Raw genomic sequence first — 18,662 nt, 5'->3', positions numbered from 1 at the left:
AAGAAGTCATTGAACTTCGCATCGAGAGGCTCACTGATCGCAATAACCTTTGCGATTTTATAATTTGATTCACATTAAGTGTATTTCGAGATATTTTTACGTGTCATTTTAAATGATACTCTATATCGCTACAAAATTAATGCGTGTTCGATACTGACCGTACGCGGAATTATCAAGAAAGTCTTACTCTGCGCAATCGAAACTACCGTGCTAAAAAGTTGTTCTATCTTTAGCTATCATATCAAACATATTTGATAAATATACGCTGATAAATCAGGCAAGATCTTGCTTTTCAATCGTCGCACATTAAATCGCGAGTACAAAATAAAATAATTATCTTATTGGATAGAAATTAAAGATAGGACTTTAGTACTCGACAACGTCCAACGATAATAAGCTAAAAAGTTTATGCAATTATCGCATGAAATTGATAAATAGAAAGTTACATTTCAAAACGTTATGCAAGGTCGTCGAATATTTATCAAAAATAAATAATAAAATAAATAAAATAATAAAATATTAATTGACAAATTATACTATTTAATCATAAGGAAGAACATGATAAACACTATGACACTTTGCGTAATGAATAAATAAAATATTGATTCCCATAAAATGTGTATCATATCAGAAAATATAAAAACAAATACTAGTTACAAATCGCTATATATTATACATAAACTAATAATATGATAACAACGCAAATAATAAAGGTATTCATAGAAAGTCTTTTTTTCAAATTTAAAGAAGTATATTAAAAAAAATGCTTTAATCTATTTAAAAATTATGTAGAATATTATTTAAAGCAAAACTAATATTTTATTAAAATTTCAAACCATCTGACCATATAGTTTCCAAGAAAATAAAAGTTCAAGTTAGAGTTATACACAGCATCTTATGACAAATGTATCAAACGACTGATATATCAACAGTCTAAACACAGCTGTCACGTAAGTCACCACGAGCGAGCGTCAGTTTATCATTTTTAAGTTAAAAACTGTTTCTAGATAAGATGGCACTTGAACGGATAGGAAGAAAAGTTTCCGTTATTACTTTCAAGGGAACAAAAATTAGCCAAATGACGATCTAAGACGGAGGACTGTTATGACATTTGCATCAAAGATGACTTAATATAGAAGTTGAAACGTTTGCGTATGTATACTACGTCGATAAATTTTTTCTGTGTAATGAGAATCGTATAATTGTTATAACTAATATTGTTATACTAGTAGTGGATTTTTTTGTACGTCCTTGCAAAAATTCAACTCCGTTCACCAGTGTTTTGTATACAGATAAAAAGCTTATAAAATATTTATAAACTGAAGAAATATTATCTAACAGAAAATTTGGCAAAACTGTTGAAAAAATAATTTAAAAAATTGTTACAAAAATATTAAAGAAAAAGTAAGGTATCAGTAGATGTAAATAAACGTTGAAATATACAGTGACATGTAATAAGCATTGAAGCATCGCAAATTAGCTGTCTGATTGTACAGTCACGTTCGACGTTTTTCACGGCAAAATTAAGAATATGCATGAAAAGTATGTAAAATTCAAGGTTGGATAGAAACTAGTTAAAAAGTTAAATAATAAAGTTAAAAAGTTAATAACTTTTAACTCAATGTTAAATAATTTAATTTTTATTTTTAACTTTTTTGAAATTTTAATTTTTATTAATTTCTTTAAGTTAAAAATTTATTTATGTATAAAATTTTTTTTCTAGTACATTTTCCTACATAAAAACAATATTTTTGTTATTTCATATAAATTTTTAATTTATAATAAAATATTAAAAATTTATTTGATGATTCATATTATAATTGTTTTGAGTAATTTAACTTAAAAAAATTACGAATTTTTAAATTAATATAAATAATGTTCTTCAAAATTATTTTTCTTCTTCAAAACTTTTAATTGAACTTAATTTATCTTAAAATGACTTTTAATTGAGTCAGTTTTTTATTCATGTCACTTTTAACTAAATTAATTTTATAAGCCATTAGCTTTAACTTTAATTTAAAAAAATATATTAACTTATGCAATCCTGAAGATAAAATCTTATTAAAAGCTAGATATCAAAATTTTATTTCATTAATTTTACGCAATTAAAACACGGAAAGAACAATTTTACTATAGTATCTAAAAATTTAACTAGATACAGATCAGAAAATAATTTCATGTTAAACTAGCAAAATAATTATATAAGACACTCAAAAGCATGATGATCCCCAGCTGTTAAAAGTTTTGACATTCTAGCAACTAGCTTAAACGTTCTAAATATAAATTTTTTAATGGTTCACAACGTAATTATTTTCAGATCTGTATTTTAGCAAAATTGTTCTAACTAATATAGTGATCTCATGAAATACATACTAAAATTTCAACAATTATTATATTCTCAATAATATAAATCTCTTTTCGCTAATTGTAAGATCTGTATCGATCACACCTTCTTAAAATCTTTTCTAAATTCAGCCTTCAATTTTTTGCTCTCTACGCTCTAATCATATATGAAGCAAATTCATACGAGGATGCCACATTAAAATCTGTTGAATATTTGATAAGAGAACGCATCGTCCGAAAGCGGCGCTGTGGGAAACCTGCCTTTTTCTTGAACACGTTCCCGAAGGCAAGCCCGCTGAACGTTTGCATCTTACTCTGCATACCAGTGTGCGATTTCCAGAACGATGATCGGCCCAGGAAGAAAATTCACTATCGGCACAGGGCGGCAGGTAGCCGCAGGAAAAACGGTCTCGCGGCGTCGTCGTGGCGCAACATGATTCTCGCATTCGCGAGCCTCCCCTCTCACGGGACGAAGAGGATCTCAATCACACAGCCGTCAAACAGCCGATCCACTTCACGTACTACCGTACTATACGGGAATATCCGCTTTCTTCCCACCGGCACCTGAGAGTGCATCCGCGAATGCATGCCTGAGAATATTCCGCGAAATAACTCGAGAAACGTGTCGGGAATTCTTTTCTTTTTTTTTGTTTGTTCAAGTCTAAAGTGTCAAAAACCGATTTCCCCGTTGTAAGAGTTGCATCGGCGCGCAAGATCTCGCGGAAAAGTTTTCTCTCCCAAAAAAATCGAGGGAGACGAGGCTCGTATTATAGACGAAGTCGACTTTCAAGCTATAGTTCTCACTCCGATCTAAGGCATTCGCGAGGAAGTGGCGCAACAGTATCGCCGTGAAATTTTGAGTTCGACGATCGACGGGACAAGCTCTATTTCAGCGATTATAACAACGGAGTCACGCTCAATCTATTTGCACGACAACGACGGGATTCTCTTCGCAGCCAATTTACGCGCGAAAAGGCGGGCGTGTGTGTGTGTGTGTGTGTACAAAAATAAAGCCGGCGGAACGAAGCATCTGGGCGAGAAGTAGGCCTCCCCCTTATCCAAGATTAGGAAAAGCCGCCGAGGTCTTCTATACTGGTTCCGGCGCGGCGCTTCGCACTTGCCTTAGTATTTTAGTCGACAATCGAAAGTGACGAGAGAGTAAATATTATCTTTCTGTCGCTGGCCGTCACGCGATGTTTTGTAACTCAATATTTCCGAGCGCCCATCTTTAAAAGAAGCCCGATGTGACGTAACCCATAGCTAATATGCCGATAACGTATCGCTCTACACTTTTCAAGAATCGTAGTTTTTTTCTTTTCCAGTATCATAAACGTTTCTCTTTCTGGAGTTTTTCACTGTGTCGCGATAATTTGTTGAATAAATTTTCCAAGAGCACAATCGTAATTAATGAATTATTCACAATCGTAACATTACTTTACATTTATTATTCATATTGACGTAACTTTGTACATTTGTCCGGCCTTTAGTTTACTTTTTTCCTCGCGTCGTAATTCTCCAGGCTGACGAGGCCACGTCCCTTCCGCGAAAATGAACAAAAACGCATATATCGCGCGGGTAAGATAAGCAACTTTTGCAACGATAGAGTTGTCTCACCTGCGGATCAAGTGCTATTTATCTCTCATATATAAAACATCAGCTAATTCCGAGCGCGAAAAGGAGATCGCGCGAGTCGCGGCGAGAACGGGCGTGAAAAACGGGCGTTTCCTCTCATCGGAGCCTCATCGCGGAACTCGCGAGAGTTCGCGGCATCCCCGCGCGAGGAGATACAAATATTCCCCACGCGGATGTCCAGCGCGGAATATTCTCGTTGGGCTGATCTGAATCTCGCGCGGCGGCGAGACAAAGGCGCGCGCGCGCGCACGCGGTGATGTAGCAGCACTCGGGGATTGCACTACTCGCGCGAGATGCGCCGTAAAGGAGGAGAACGTTACCTCTTCGTCCGGTTTTCGTTCGAGAAATCGTCGGCGACACTATTTTCTCTCGCGCGATCGCCGGCGAGAGAGAGAGTCCCTCCGGGCGGGAACTCACCTGTCGCGATGTCAGCGACCAGAAGAGATACAGAGAGAAAAAGAAAAAAAAAAATAGACGGGTGAGACGGCGCGTAAGCGAAGGCGAGACGCGAAGCGACAGCGTCACCGACGTCGCGATGCAAGATCGTCCGATAGGCGCTTCGCGCTGCTTCGCGCGGAGTCCAAGTCGGAGCCGGAGCCGGAGCCGGAGCCGGAGACGGAGACGGCGGCGGCGACGAGAGCGCACTGTCAGAGGCGAGCGGCAGGCGTGCACTCGTGACCGAGAATCGCAGCAGCCAGCCACTTGCGACACTCTCGTGTACACGCACCGCAGCGCGATTTTGGCGAGCGCGATCGGCTCTCGCGGCACGCTGTCGCCGCCGCCACCGTTGCTACCGTCCGATCGACGCCGATCGTTCAAGGCCGCCACGTACGACCTTAACCCTCACGCCAATTGCGAGAAATTACGTTTCATCGTGCGGCACATATGTATACGTAGCCGACCGCGAGATCTTTCCCCTAATACATTTTCGCACAAACGATACGAAAGAGAGGATCGTTTGGAGAGATCTCCACACTCCTGGACCGACTATAGGAGAGCGAAGATGGGGTTGAAAAAATTTAGGGACGTGATACTTCCTGTTTACGCTTCTCACGTTATCAAGCAATTTATAATTATTTCATATATATATTTTTTTTTCTTTTTTACCTTTTTCTTAGAAATAATTTATTTTAAAGTTAAATTGTATTGAGAAATCGTATTGAGAAAACATCTAATTTGAAATTCAAAGATGCATAAAAATATAATCAGTTTTAAAATTTCTCGAGTTTTATGTTAAGAACAAGGATTAACAAGAAGTGAATCATAAATCATTTTACATTGTTTTTTTTACAGAGGTCAATAAAATAATTGATAATACTTATTTAAAATACTTATTTAAAATAAGAATATAATAGATTCCAAAAACTTATTTAAAATACAAAAAAGAAAAGAATAGGTCATAAGAAGTTGTTTCAAATAATAAATATTAAGTAACTATTCTATTTTATTGTAAATACATATTTTAAATAATGTTATTTTAAATACAACCAACCCCTGTTTACAATGTATTATATTATCGGTTTTTGTTTTTTGATTTCAATAAAGAAAGCTACTTAAATTCAAATTAGTATAAGCCAAACCTTAACCAGCATTGCAGTAATAAAAACTTATTTAGAATTAAATATTTTTTTCTCTTTTTTTATTTAAAATCAAAAATGGATCGTAAGTTATTTAAAATCATAAATACTAAATAATGATTTTTACTAATAATAATTAATTTTGAAATTTTAACTTATTTTTTGCGGTTATTTATTTTTTTATCTTGCGGTTATTTATTTTTTGCGGTTGTTTCCATTTACCATGACGAAAGAAGGTGAAGTCAAAACGTCTCATTATAACATTACTTTGAACAAAATTGTTATTCCTTTTCAACTTTATTTCTTACTCATTTAGAGTTTTTATGCCATCTGTTTAAGCACATGCAAGCCTTATTTTTATTTCATTTGCTTAAACTTATACACGAGCCTTATTTTAATGTTTATTTAAAGACAAGAATTTATTTTTATATTAAAAATAAAGATTTATTTTTATATTAAAAAAAATACAAGATTTATGTTGGAAAAGTTTGTCGTTTAAATTTATTTTTGTTGAAATTTAAAATTAAAAAAATAGCTTTTTTTTTTCAAAAAATAAACTCCCCAAATTTGTTGAAATATTCGTTAAAACAATAGTCAATAAATGATAGACATACATTTTTATCCATATGATACATTGTTACACGGTATTTAATACATTTAACACAGAAATACATGTCAATAGAACAATTATGAACGCGGCGAGGTCTTTTATATACGCTGCGGGCTCGCTTCCCCGTCATACTTTATTTCCTAACAATGATGATGAAGCGGCTTTAGGCGCCGCGTGACGAAACGACACAATGCCCGGTTACTATTTCTGAATACCTGTGGGAGGTGCAACGTGTGCACGCGTCGTGCATGCGAAAATGCAGGAACCGTCGTAGTCACATGCGATTATTATCGAGTGACAATAACGACGTGTGTGTCCGCCACACATATTTTGTCAACGAGACATTTAATTGCTATTGAGCCCAATACAAATTCCATCTATCTATAATTTTCGATGGGATTTTACGTTTAATCTTGCACGTATAATAAATTAACATTAGATGTTAAACAGCAGTTCTCTAAATTCTCGTTTTACGAGATAACATATCGTAATCAGAAAACAGAAATGTAGAGAAGCATCGCAATCCATAAAACATAGTAGCTTTATATAAATAAATGATTACTGTTAAAATAGTTATAAGTTAAATAATTTAGATGTAAAACGGAATTGTCATTCGACAAAAAATTATCAAACAATTACTTGTTTGGTTACTTATTTAAAGAAAATTAAACATTCATAAAAAACAACGATAACCCACACCTGCGCTCAATAATCTTACAATCTACGATCCATCTGAAATTCACACATAATGTCAGTAATAATTACGATGTTTTCTTCTGCTTGTTATCGATCATTTCGCCACTATGCATTTCGTAATTTGACTGCGCAGGAAGAAGCTAATTATATGGTTATTACAATTTTCTTAAATGTTAAAATGTTGAAAGATATAAGAAAATTGGAATTTTCTGTATCTCGTGTGATTAAACTGGCGTTAAAAAAAAGACATATTGAATAATTCTGCATCATTGTAGCGCGTATTATTCGACGTGTATTAATTTTCATTTATAACGATCACTCAATCGTTGAAAATTCTTAAATAAAAAAAAGATGATTGTTAAAAATTGTTTCGTACTGTGTAAAGATTAACTTGCTAATAAAGATTACTGTCGGATATTCAAATGTACCACGACGGCGCACAGTGGGACAAAACGAGTTGTTCGCGGAAAAAGTTTATAACTTTTTTGATATAGTAAATAAATACTACAATTATTTTATAACAAAAAGATTGATAACCAAGCTTAATAACAACAACAAAGTAATAATTTTCAAACATTAATAAAAAAAAATTGTATGTTATATTAAAAATAAATTTAATAACAGTATATAGTATAGTTATTGCAAAAAATTGCTAAATATTAATATGATATAATAACTTAAAACACATATGGAAAGAACGGTTTTGCTAAAGTGTCTAAAAACTTAGTTGGGTATACAGATTAGAAAATAATTTTAAGCCATTAAAATAATTATGTTGGACTCCCAAACTGAATTGTTAAAATGTCAAAATTTTTTGCAGCATTGCTCATGCTTGAACATCCGTCATAAGTATTTTGGTGGTCCAATAAAATTATTTTCAGATCAGTATCCAGCTAAATGTCTAGACACTTCAACAAAATTTTTCCATGTATGAATACACGGAAAGAACAATTTTACTGCAGCATCTAAAAATTTAGCTAGGTACAGATCTGAAAATGATTTTATGTTGGACCATCAAAATAATTATGTAGAACGTCTAAGAATGATAAAGTTATTGCAGACAGTGTTGACATGTTAGCAATCAAGTTAAATATCCGATACAATTTTTCAAATGGTTCAACGTAATTATTTTCATGTCTGTTTCTCAGCAAAATTATTCTTTCCGTATAATATGTCATTATCTCATCCATTTAACTACATAGAACTATTTCTTATAAATAGCTTGCTCGCTCGTTGAAAAGGCAGCAAATGAGCAAGCGCAGACAAACGCAGCCCAAAATTGCATTTTTGTGTTTTTTGAAAGTATAAGGAGTAGCCGGAAACAAGATTTAGGTCGGAGGTAAGCGGAGCTAACTTAAACTATTTTTCCGCTCGTAGCCCACTGTACGGCGTCAGCTCATACAAATTCTCTTCAGTCTCAATTATTTGACGGAGTATTTACAGCAGCGCTCTATCATTTCCTGGACATCGTGCTCAGCAATTTTCCGGGTAAATCGATTATCGCGATTCTTTGACATCGCGCCATCGACCTATCCGCAATTTGTCATCGCGTTACGGTGACGCGTGCTAAACGCACCCGCCCCATTATTGCACGTCAATCTAACGTATAATCGCGTGTATACATATAAGCAACCATTATATATCGACGATACGGAAGTCGATTGCGGTTTCACGGGAAGCACGACTTTTCGTCGATCCCCGACACCTACAATTATTCCGGCCGTGGCCTATTTTCGGAAGCGATCGAGGAATTCCAAGATGAAAATATGCTGTTACACGAGTGACTCGCGGATCATCGCCCTTCCATCAGCCCTTAAGTGTGTGTCTATGTCGACTCCTACGCTCGCGATCTCTTACGTATTTTATGAAATTATTCCTGGCCGTTTATTCAATTTTTAGTCGGCATATCGAGAAAATCACTTAAACCTCTCGGTTCCTTTGCTGAATGAAGCTCGAGTCGTCGTAATGGATAAAATCTGTACGTTTCGTATCTGTCTATACGTCAAATATTTCCCCACGATTTTTGTCCTAATATATTTTTTTTACATTTAGTATAGTGAACATTATATCTGAAAATTCACTCCCTTTCTCTTCGGGGCTGACATTAAATTTGTTTACTTTTTTCATCAAAATCCTATAACGAAAGTCTCTTGCACGTTTTCATATTTATTTCTTCGTGATTACTTTTTTCATCGAAATCCTAAACAGAAAGTCTCTCGCACGTTTTCGCATTACCTGCTCTTTGAACCCCATGCTATTTCGAGCATGCCCCATAATTTCCCTTTTTGCACGCTCGCCGTCGGTCCCCTCGCTATAAAATCTCGCTACGCTGCGGAAAGGGTATAGGCTAATTTCGCGTACCTGGATCCTTCGGTAAACCGCCGAAAAAGTCGACGCGACGCGGAGGTGCTTGGAATGCACCATCAGTATTGACTATTATTAGCGCGCTTTCTATTTGCACGTCGCTCGAAATAGGGAGAGAGAGAAAGAGACAGAGAAAAAGAAAGAAACGTCATTCACCACCGAACGGCTGGTTTTATCGGACAACCGGCGGGACAACCGACGAGACTTTTATGTGATCTCATTAACGTTGCACACGCCGCAGAAAAGAATCCACAGCCGGATCCCCCGAAAATAAGCACGGCGCGATGGGAAGTCACATTGCTCCCCCACGTCCGAAATTCCGATCGGTTCTCTCTCGGTACGACGCGGTATCTTGAAACGCAAATGTACCTACTCGCGATTTCGACTGAAATAGCCACGAATAATTTCAGAGTTAAAAACAGTCGAATGATTCGCTGTTAATGCTACAGGACAGCTTCCTATTAACCCTCCGTGGCCCAATCGAGGATATGAAGACCCAGACAGACGAGTTTTTAATTTTGAATTGTCCTGCCTCAAATTCGAACACGTGCAAAAACAAAGTGAAAAACGTATCGAGTCAAAAAACTGTGAAATCGTATTTTGAAATGTTGGAAGAGTAAATCAGAATTTTTCCAGATTTTTTTAGAGCTTGATTGGACTGTAGAAAAGCAGCAAAAAAAATTTTAAACACAAAGAAATTCAAAGTATTAAATTATATAATTATAGTAATTGTTATTATCGTCGTTTATATTTACAATTTATTTACTTAAATTTTTTTTATATTTATTTACACCTTTACCATTGCGCTACTATTTAGTTAACATTATCGATGCTATTTAGTTGAAGGCACGGAAAAGTTTGATAAGGCTCGCCCGTAAAATTGCGCGTAAAAGCGCCAGTCGACAGTCGCGTGTCTACACGTATCAGCCCAATATACATGTTAATATACAAAGTGTTTGTGCTAATGCGCGGCGCAAATTGCATCACTTCGAGCGAACGTACAAATGCGATTTCCACTCTAGCGCATCGCGGCCACGCTACGCGCCGCGCCGAGCTCCTGTGTGTCATATAATTTTTCTTGCGACACTTATTTTAGAAATATGTCGTGTCACGTGCGCGACCGTCGGCGTCGGCGTCGGCGTCGGCGTCGGCGTCGTCGTCAAGTGTCGGCCAACGCTGCCAATAAAAAAAGAAATACGCGTACGTACCCAAACTCGCCGCTGACAAAGTCCGTCTCTTAACAACCAGAACATGCGAGCCCTTAACTTCAACTTTTTCGGACACATCGGCCTGCGCGATGAATCGAAAGTTCGGCACGATCACGTGGCGAATACGACGTCAAACCGGATAGCACAAGCCATCCGTAATGGTTTTGCGCACGCAGGCATATGTGTACGTATGTCGTATTCACGTGTGTGTGTTTTCAATGTTTGGCATCGGATCAATGCGTGTTTCGTGCCATTGATGCCACTGTATAATCTTTGACGGGGGAAGCAAAAGGGGGGGAAAAGTCTGAAGATCTATATCGGGGGACGATTCTGTAATTATTTAAGATTTATGGAAATCTTCGTCGATTCCTTCGGAGTTGCTTTATGCTCATTTTGACGATCAATCCGCGACAAACGCTATTATCTTGGTAAATAAATAATGACATAATTCGAATAATGTATCGTAAAAATGAAGTATAGTAAAGGAGCGCGATTCGCTCAGGATCTTCATAGTCGACAGAATGAGCGAGACGAAACCGCGTATGTTAACGATGCAAATAAACATTTACGTAATGTCACGTTATCGTTACGTGCAAAATTAACATGCGATATCGATCCTATATCGATGAGATACGAAACGCAAAATTAATGCATGATTGAAGATAAACTTAATTTTAATGGTAATGTTAACGAATTATGTGAAACAGCTTCTTGAGCAACTGAATTTTCATAAAGGAAGAACACGACTCAATTCTGCATAAAAATTTGTGTTATATCATTAATATTGGACGACAAATTTATTTAAAAATTAAGATGTTAATTTGTGAAGAAAACATTCAGTTCAAAAACACAATTTTTTACGATATTAAGTTAGGTTTGAAAAATCATGTAAACATACGTAAACATGTTGCTGTTGAAAGATAATTTGCATTATTTTTTAATATATATATATATATATATATATAATGTTAAGATTGCACTTTTTCAAATAGCAGATAAAATGTTGAAATGTTTTAAAATTAAATTTACAGAATAAAATATTGCATATTACGACAAAAAAAATATATTCATATATACTTTTTACTAAACAAACTAATAGTATTACATTACTGTAAGAAAAAAATTAATGCTTAATTGCCATTGTTTTTACCTTATTTATTTGTATCAATATGTATGAGTAACCGTGCTTTTTGTAATATTATACGGCGTTATTATAAGTAGTAATGGGCATAAAGTCAATTGCGTAAATAACGTTCCATATTTTTTAAGAAATAAATTGATAAAATAAGTCAGTTTTTAGATTTTAATTAACCCTTATATCAATAACTTTTGCGTCTGATATTACTATATTTTCTTATTAGATTATAGAGCCGGTTCATCTTCAAATAAATTATATAATAAATCATCTAATGGATAAATATCTAAGTCTACACACAGACATATAATGGATATGTAAATATTTATCCATTAGATAATTTACTGTGTAATTTATTCGGAGATGGATTAACCAGCTTTATATGTTAAAATGAAATCTTTGTTCTTAATACTTTATTCAATTCCTTCATATTTACTTTCATTCATTTAAGTGTTCTTAAAGTGATATTAACTATTAACAAAATTCCGCTCAATTTAATGGAGAGGTAGTTTATAAAAATATCTATAATATTTTATTTATTTGAGTAGAATTATTTATCTTTTGTAATTTAACATGTGAAAAGAAAAAGAGATTAGAATTAAGAAAAACGAATTATATTAGAATTATATTAGAAATTTTATTGCAAATCAGAATTAATCAATTAAGTTAAATATTTTTGGGAAAAGTTTTAAATTTTGTTAACATTAATTGCTAAAAACAGAAATTATTAACATAATATGCTAAATTCAGGACCACGACTTGTATATAACAAATTATTAAAGTTAATTATTGAAATTTTCGAAATACGAAAAATATTATTTTTGTGAAATTGATTATTTAGACCGTCAACATTGCCCATCCTTACGAGCTTCGTTAGTGTGGCAGGTGCGCCATCTAGCCCAGAACGTTTCAACTCTGATACGATAACTTTTGTTATCTGACTGCTCGACGGATAATACTCACGGTAAGGCCGGTATTACATTTGTCATACAAAACAAATTTTTTAAGCATTTTGATTGATTGTAAAATAGAGTAATTTTCGAATCTCTAGAAATTTTCTATCCTACAGCTAATCAACACACTTGTCGATCAATGTAATAGCACCCTTAAATCGCTCATTGAAGAATATTAATCATAAGTATCTCACTGCAAGCACAATATATTTCTAGTTTTGTTAAAAATATAACGCTCAATTGTTAAGAACCTACACAAACCAAGAAGGGCTATGATAAAAAGACTTTATCATTATTGAACAAAAATATGTATATAGACTTTAAAGTGCACAAGTTAGATTTAGCTAATATAATCATTTTCTCGTTATTTTTTTACAAATATCAGGCTTACTTTTTTACGATTTAATATACTTGATTGAAGTAAGATAATAATATCTCCAAGAAATAATAATAAAATAATTAAAGTAATAAAAAGAGATATTTTGACCGTTACTGTATCAATACAAATTGATAGTAAAATAATTATTAATTCAAACACTTTTTAAATTGTTATTTACATATTAGTTGAGGAAGATTCAGTGAGAAATGTTCTCTTCTATATTTCCATTTATACATGTATAAATAAATTCTATTGATTACTTGATATTTTGGCTTATTTGTTTACCATGGCTAATTTATATTAATTTCTTTTAATAATACAAGCTTAACTTTTATGTTTTATTATAATACTTTTGTTACTGTACAATTATGGTATCTGAAATTCTGTTAAATTTGCAAAATTCAAGGATAAGGATTATCCAGATTCTGCTCGTTTTAATCAATGACTTATATTCTCAAAGGAAGCAAGGGAATATTAGTTCATAAAAGTAATATGTTATCATTGTTTGTATAAAAATAACCTATTACTATTATTCATTACTAATTTTAAATAGTAACGCAGTACTGTTAAATACTTAGAAAATTGTTACTTTTTTGTAATGCTCAAAAGATATTATATTTAAAATTACAAGAGAAGATAGGATAAATCAAACCTATTTGCAGTTTTTAACATCTTTTAAACAATAATTTACAAGGACTTTCTAAAAAAATTTTTGCATGATGGCTGAAAATACATATTCCATTCTATATGAAAGTTATACTAATGAAGTAAACTACTGTCACATGTTCGGTATCTTATAAAGACTTTAAATTACCATAAATGGCACGCAAATCTGTTTAAACATATTCATTTAAATTAAAAAGATTCTATTTGGAACATGGTCCGATTTACCCTACTTTCCCCTATTATTTAATTAATATTATAATATCAATGTTATAATCAATGATAGGTAAAATAATTTTTAAAATGTATCTAGATACAGATACAGGTACATAAATTAAAGACACAGATATTAGATCTGTGTAATAGACAGATGCTTAGATACTTTAAAAGCATATCAAATACTTCAAAATTATATTTTATTGTAATAATATGCACACAACATACTAAATAAACGTTCATTGTTGTGGCATATAAAGATTTCATCTGTAATGAACTAAAAGTACAGAATACAAATATGATTAAATAAGCAACACAAATTTAGAACAATGTAGATTACATTATGTAGTCTTTTGTCACAAATTTTTTAATAAAAGATTGTAGAAACGTGACGGCTCGTTACAAACTCACATAAATGTGAAACAAATACAATTTCCACACAAGCATCTGTTAAATTTAATAATGAAATAATATTAAATAATAACTGAATGAATATTAATTTAATGATGTATGAAAAACAGGAAGATATCAAAGAATTCTATAAGTAAATTCATAATTATAAAATAAAACAAAATACAGATATTCTTTATGTCACACCATCGCTCTATCTTTGTTAGCATTTAATACGATACAGTATTGCAAATACGGTTAATCCAAAAATTACTTCATTTATTTTAACTAATCATCTAAAAAATTTACTTTACAAACAAAAAATGCTTCAGAGATATCATCACTTAATCCATTTGAAAATGTATTGGAAAATGTATCTAAAAAATAATTCAAATATTATGTTTTAGTATCTAGATACAAATACAAATATTCCAATTCAAATGTATATCAGATACAGGTTCAGAGATACACAAAACGTATCTCTATACCTGTATCTAGATCTAAATATATGTATAAAGATACATGTATTTACTACCCAATACTGATTATAATATTCAATATTATAAAACTTATACAATTTGAAACTAATCTATTTTTTTAAATTTATCTGATAATTTTTCTAATTCTTTATAGTAATATCTTATTTTTAAGTATATCTATCTTTATAAAAATGTTTAAAGCACTTAATCGTGTTAATATGATATTAATCCATATTCATTGCCAGTACAAATATCTATAGTTCATATATACTTATAGACTTTCAGTACTGGCAATGACAATCGGAATGCAGCATAAAATATAAAGTACAAAATATTATTAAAGTATATTATAAAATGAATAAAACATAATTGCATTAGGCACTAAAGGGGTGTGCAAATTTATTGAATTAGTATAAAGATAATAAAGAATTAAAGGCTGAATTCGTTACCATTACTAAAAATGTAACAACATTAAGTTTAATGCACAATGAAAAACAAACTATAGGAACAGAGAATGAGAGAATATAACCTCAAAAAAGCTTCTATGAAATTGAATCACTGTGCTCAATCAGGTTCAAAACAGAATAAAAAATCCAATGCATAAGAAATTTATTCCTATTATTTGTTCTACGTTCCTTTTATTTTTTGTGTATTAATACACAATTTTCCATAGGTCGAATCTATTGCCTCTGTTATTCTCTGTTCCTGTTGCTTGCGCTTTTTCATTATGCATTAAGCTTTATGGTTACTGATACTGATACAAAAAAAGTAGCAATTGTTAATAAAAAACTGAGAAAATAGGGTACATCACAAGTAACGTGTTACTTTTCATCCCTGTAAAGATGTTATATAATAAAAAAAAAAATATGCATCAAGATATCTTATTTGTTCAATCATATAGGTATGTTATTCACTGCATACAGTATAGTTGTGCTTCATGTCCATTTTAATTTGAACGTTTCGCATGAATCACATTTTGTTATTTATAAAGACATTTTGTTCTTTACACATAAAAAAAATAAATTTTGACCATGGAACGCTCTTTCTTTTGCTTCCTGCATTCTAACTGTTCTATTCCAGACTCATAAATTATGTTTTTTTGAAGAATGTTATCTATAACACAACAGTGTACTATTAATATTAGTTATATAAATATTCTTTCACAATCAATAACCACAGCCCCTAGAAACTGCAAATGTATTAATACAAATTACATAAACAGCACAGCTGTACCGTGACATGCGAATTGACGAGCCTACCGGCGCGTGGAGTAAAATGAGTTGTTATTTTTACCAAATCACATAAGGTAGCCTTTGAACAACTGACAATGTTACAAAGATAGCTTCGTCACAGAAACAACTGGGAATATCTTCTGCTTTGTACAATGCATCGTCTCTTTAATCCACGAAAATTGCCAAGTACCCAGAATCCGTGTACCTGAATCCGCGTCCAGGTACATATGCACGAGCGATGTATTCGTATTGTAACAGCGGAGAAAAAGCATGTAAAAGATGCAAGATGTCGGGTCGGCCATGCGGCCGACCTGTCACCGTTGGAGCTCGCTAAATGCCGACGGTGGAGCGTTCGTTGAAACGAAACGCGCTCTAATGAGCGTGAAGTCGTGCGAAGTCGCACGCAAAGCGGCTCGTGGTGGACACTGATAATCCGCGATGACAGGAGTGACTTCGCGGCAAGGTGGAAAGAGACGGAGAAAGAGAGAAAGAGAGAGAGAGAGAGAGAGAGAGAGAGAGAGAGAGGGACAATATAACCTCACCTCGTCAACGGCGTCGACATCCTTGCCGTTCTTCGTCTTCTCCTTGCCGCTCTTCGCCGTCTCCTGGAACAGAAGCGGAGTGAGTGCCGGCGGTGCTAGTCGCGTGGGGCGCGTTGCGTCCGGGAACTCTCTCGGCGCTTTCGCACTCGCGACTCGTTAACGCACGGGGCAGATTGCAAAAAGAAAGAGCGAGAGAGAGCGTGACAGCGACAGCGTCGGTGCGAACGCACGGAAGATACGAAAATGTTAAATACCATTGCGCTCGTTCCGGGCGCGCGGCCGAGTGAGCAGCAGCAGCACGCGTCTTCGTCTTTGTCGTCGTCGTTGTCGTAGTCGCCGTCGTCGTCGTCGTCACGTAGCCTGCGTAGCCGTCGGCGACGTACGCGTCGGCAAGAGTCGAACCGAGAGCCGAACACGGGCCGATCGCGCAACGCGCGCGCGATTAATCCCGGTCAGTGGCGAGAAGAGCCGAACGAGCGCCAGGCAGAGATGGAGAAGAGAGTCGTGCGGAACAGAGAGGGCGGTCTCGCACGCGCGCGCGCTCACGCGGGCGCGCGAACGAGCGAGCGAGCGACTCGGAATCGAGATCGGGTCAAGAAACCGGAGTCACGCTACATCCTCTCGAGTCTCGAGCGGCTGAAGAGATTCGCTTGCCGTTGTTCCCCCGATTTCTCTTTCCTCCTCTCCCTCTCTCTTTTTCCCGCCGACTCGCTTTTTCTCACTCTACTTCGCGCGCGTAGCGAGGCTCCGCTATCTCTTTCTCTCTCTCTCTCTTTCCTTCCTCTTCGTTTTACGCACCACTACCGTCACCATCGCTATCGCACTAAAACCTCCTTCCACAGGATAAACGAGCGTTCAGAGCACGCACGATAAACGGCCGACGACGGATTCCCGTTTCCGCAACAAACGTACCTTGTTCTTTCTTGACTGATTCGGCATTTTATCAGCGGTCTTGGGCACGCACAATCGCGAGTCCAAGTCACGGCCAGCCGCGCGTATCAACATGTGTTTCGTAGATCGCGGGCCAACGAGTTGACGTATGACACGCGTTCGCGATGATCATTGGCTAGATCGGACTCGGTCGCTGCAGACCATGGTGGAAGTAGACATGGTGTGCGCAGTTTGCAAGCGTCTCTCTCTAATTCTTTGCCCTCTCACTTATTTTTTGACCGTAAGTCCCCATGTGTACCAACCTTGTTTATCTCCGTAAAGTTGTTACAACTGAATGTATTTGTTTCGTTGCACGCACGTTATTTAGTATTCTTTCGGTCTCTTTTTATCATATACGTGCGTGAATGTCGTATGATTGCACTTATCGTATAATTATAATAAAATGTACATTAAATTCGATATAAAAAACGTATGGAAGATGTCGATAATTTTGAAAAGAAAATCTTAAGATTCATCTCCACAATGCTAAAACTCGGTGCAACTTTTCGAGCTGAGAACTGTGTGATCAATTAGCTTGTCACTTTTCCGTAAAAGCTAAACATTGATTGGTTACAAACTTTTCGATCTGAGAACTCGGACCGATTTCTAGCCATTTCTAGCATCGCCGGCTTTTATAAATAAACTTTTCCATAGTAATCAAAGAATATCGTAATATTATTACAATTTCTAAGAGCTGGTTTTAAAATCTCCTGTTTGTGACCAATTCAGTACCAATTGTAATTGATTATTTCTGGTCAATTTTATTTAACGACAACTACGATATGTAAGATAATAATAAAGTATATAAATGTAAGATAATATTAAAGGAAAAAAACTAATATAATAAAGGATAATAATAAACGACTTTTATTTATATAAAAAAAACTCTGATATATTTAAACCAATGGTTTCGCGCTCGTGTTATAAATCACAGATTAATTATAGGCCGTAAACAAGCAAGACGATTATTAATTTAATAAATTTATTAAAATCTAAAAAGATTGTGATTACGAAACGTTTCGGTCTTACTTGACCTTCTTCAGCCGTAACGTTAACATTAATCTACTATCTTTTTGAACATATTTTTTATTTATTTTTCTACTCGTATATAAGTACGAGTTCGTACCAAACATTAATTATAATATTTCATCGAGAATGCATTGATAGTATTCGATATTTTCTTTAACAAGTGTAATTATTTTGTGTATTACATAATTTTCTTGGGAAAAGTAGTCACCATGAAAATTTATAAAGCATTTTTCAACAATTTTACTAATATGAATTAATTCATCAGAGGGATACATTATTTGGTA

At 34.5% G+C, this 18,662-nt stretch overlaps 1 protein-coding gene across 3 annotated transcripts in view; it reads right to left on the bottom strand.

The window, feature by feature from the left end:
• Window positions 1–17,247, bottom strand: part of LOC105200680 (serine/threonine-protein phosphatase 2A 56 kDa regulatory subunit gamma isoform) — a 34,587-nt gene extending 17,340 nt beyond the window's left edge. The window contains exons 1-2 of one of the 3 annotated variants that reach the window (XM_039452413.1): window positions 17,218–17,247; window positions 16,420–16,482 (exon numbers count right to left, since the gene is read on the bottom strand). In XM_039452413.1, coding sequence (XP_039308347.1) covers window positions 16,420–16,482; window positions 17,218–17,232 — 78 coding nt within the window. In that variant the 5' untranslated portion in view covers window positions 17,233–17,247. Of the gene's footprint in view, window positions 1–2,604; window positions 4,619–16,419; window positions 16,483–16,673; window positions 16,913–17,217 lie in introns of those variants that run through there. The other 2 variants (XM_011168336.3, XM_026137717.2) reach the window with 2 other exon arrangements.
• Window positions 17,248–18,662: the final 1,415 nt, after the last annotated feature.

Source organism: Solenopsis invicta, chromosome 8, assembly GCF_016802725.1.
Source record: "Solenopsis invicta isolate M01_SB chromosome 8, UNIL_Sinv_3.0, whole genome shotgun sequence".
NCBI classification, from domain to species: Eukaryota; Metazoa; Arthropoda; class Insecta; order Hymenoptera; family Formicidae; genus Solenopsis; species Solenopsis invicta.
This window is presented reverse-complemented; position numbering and strand designations above follow the sequence as displayed.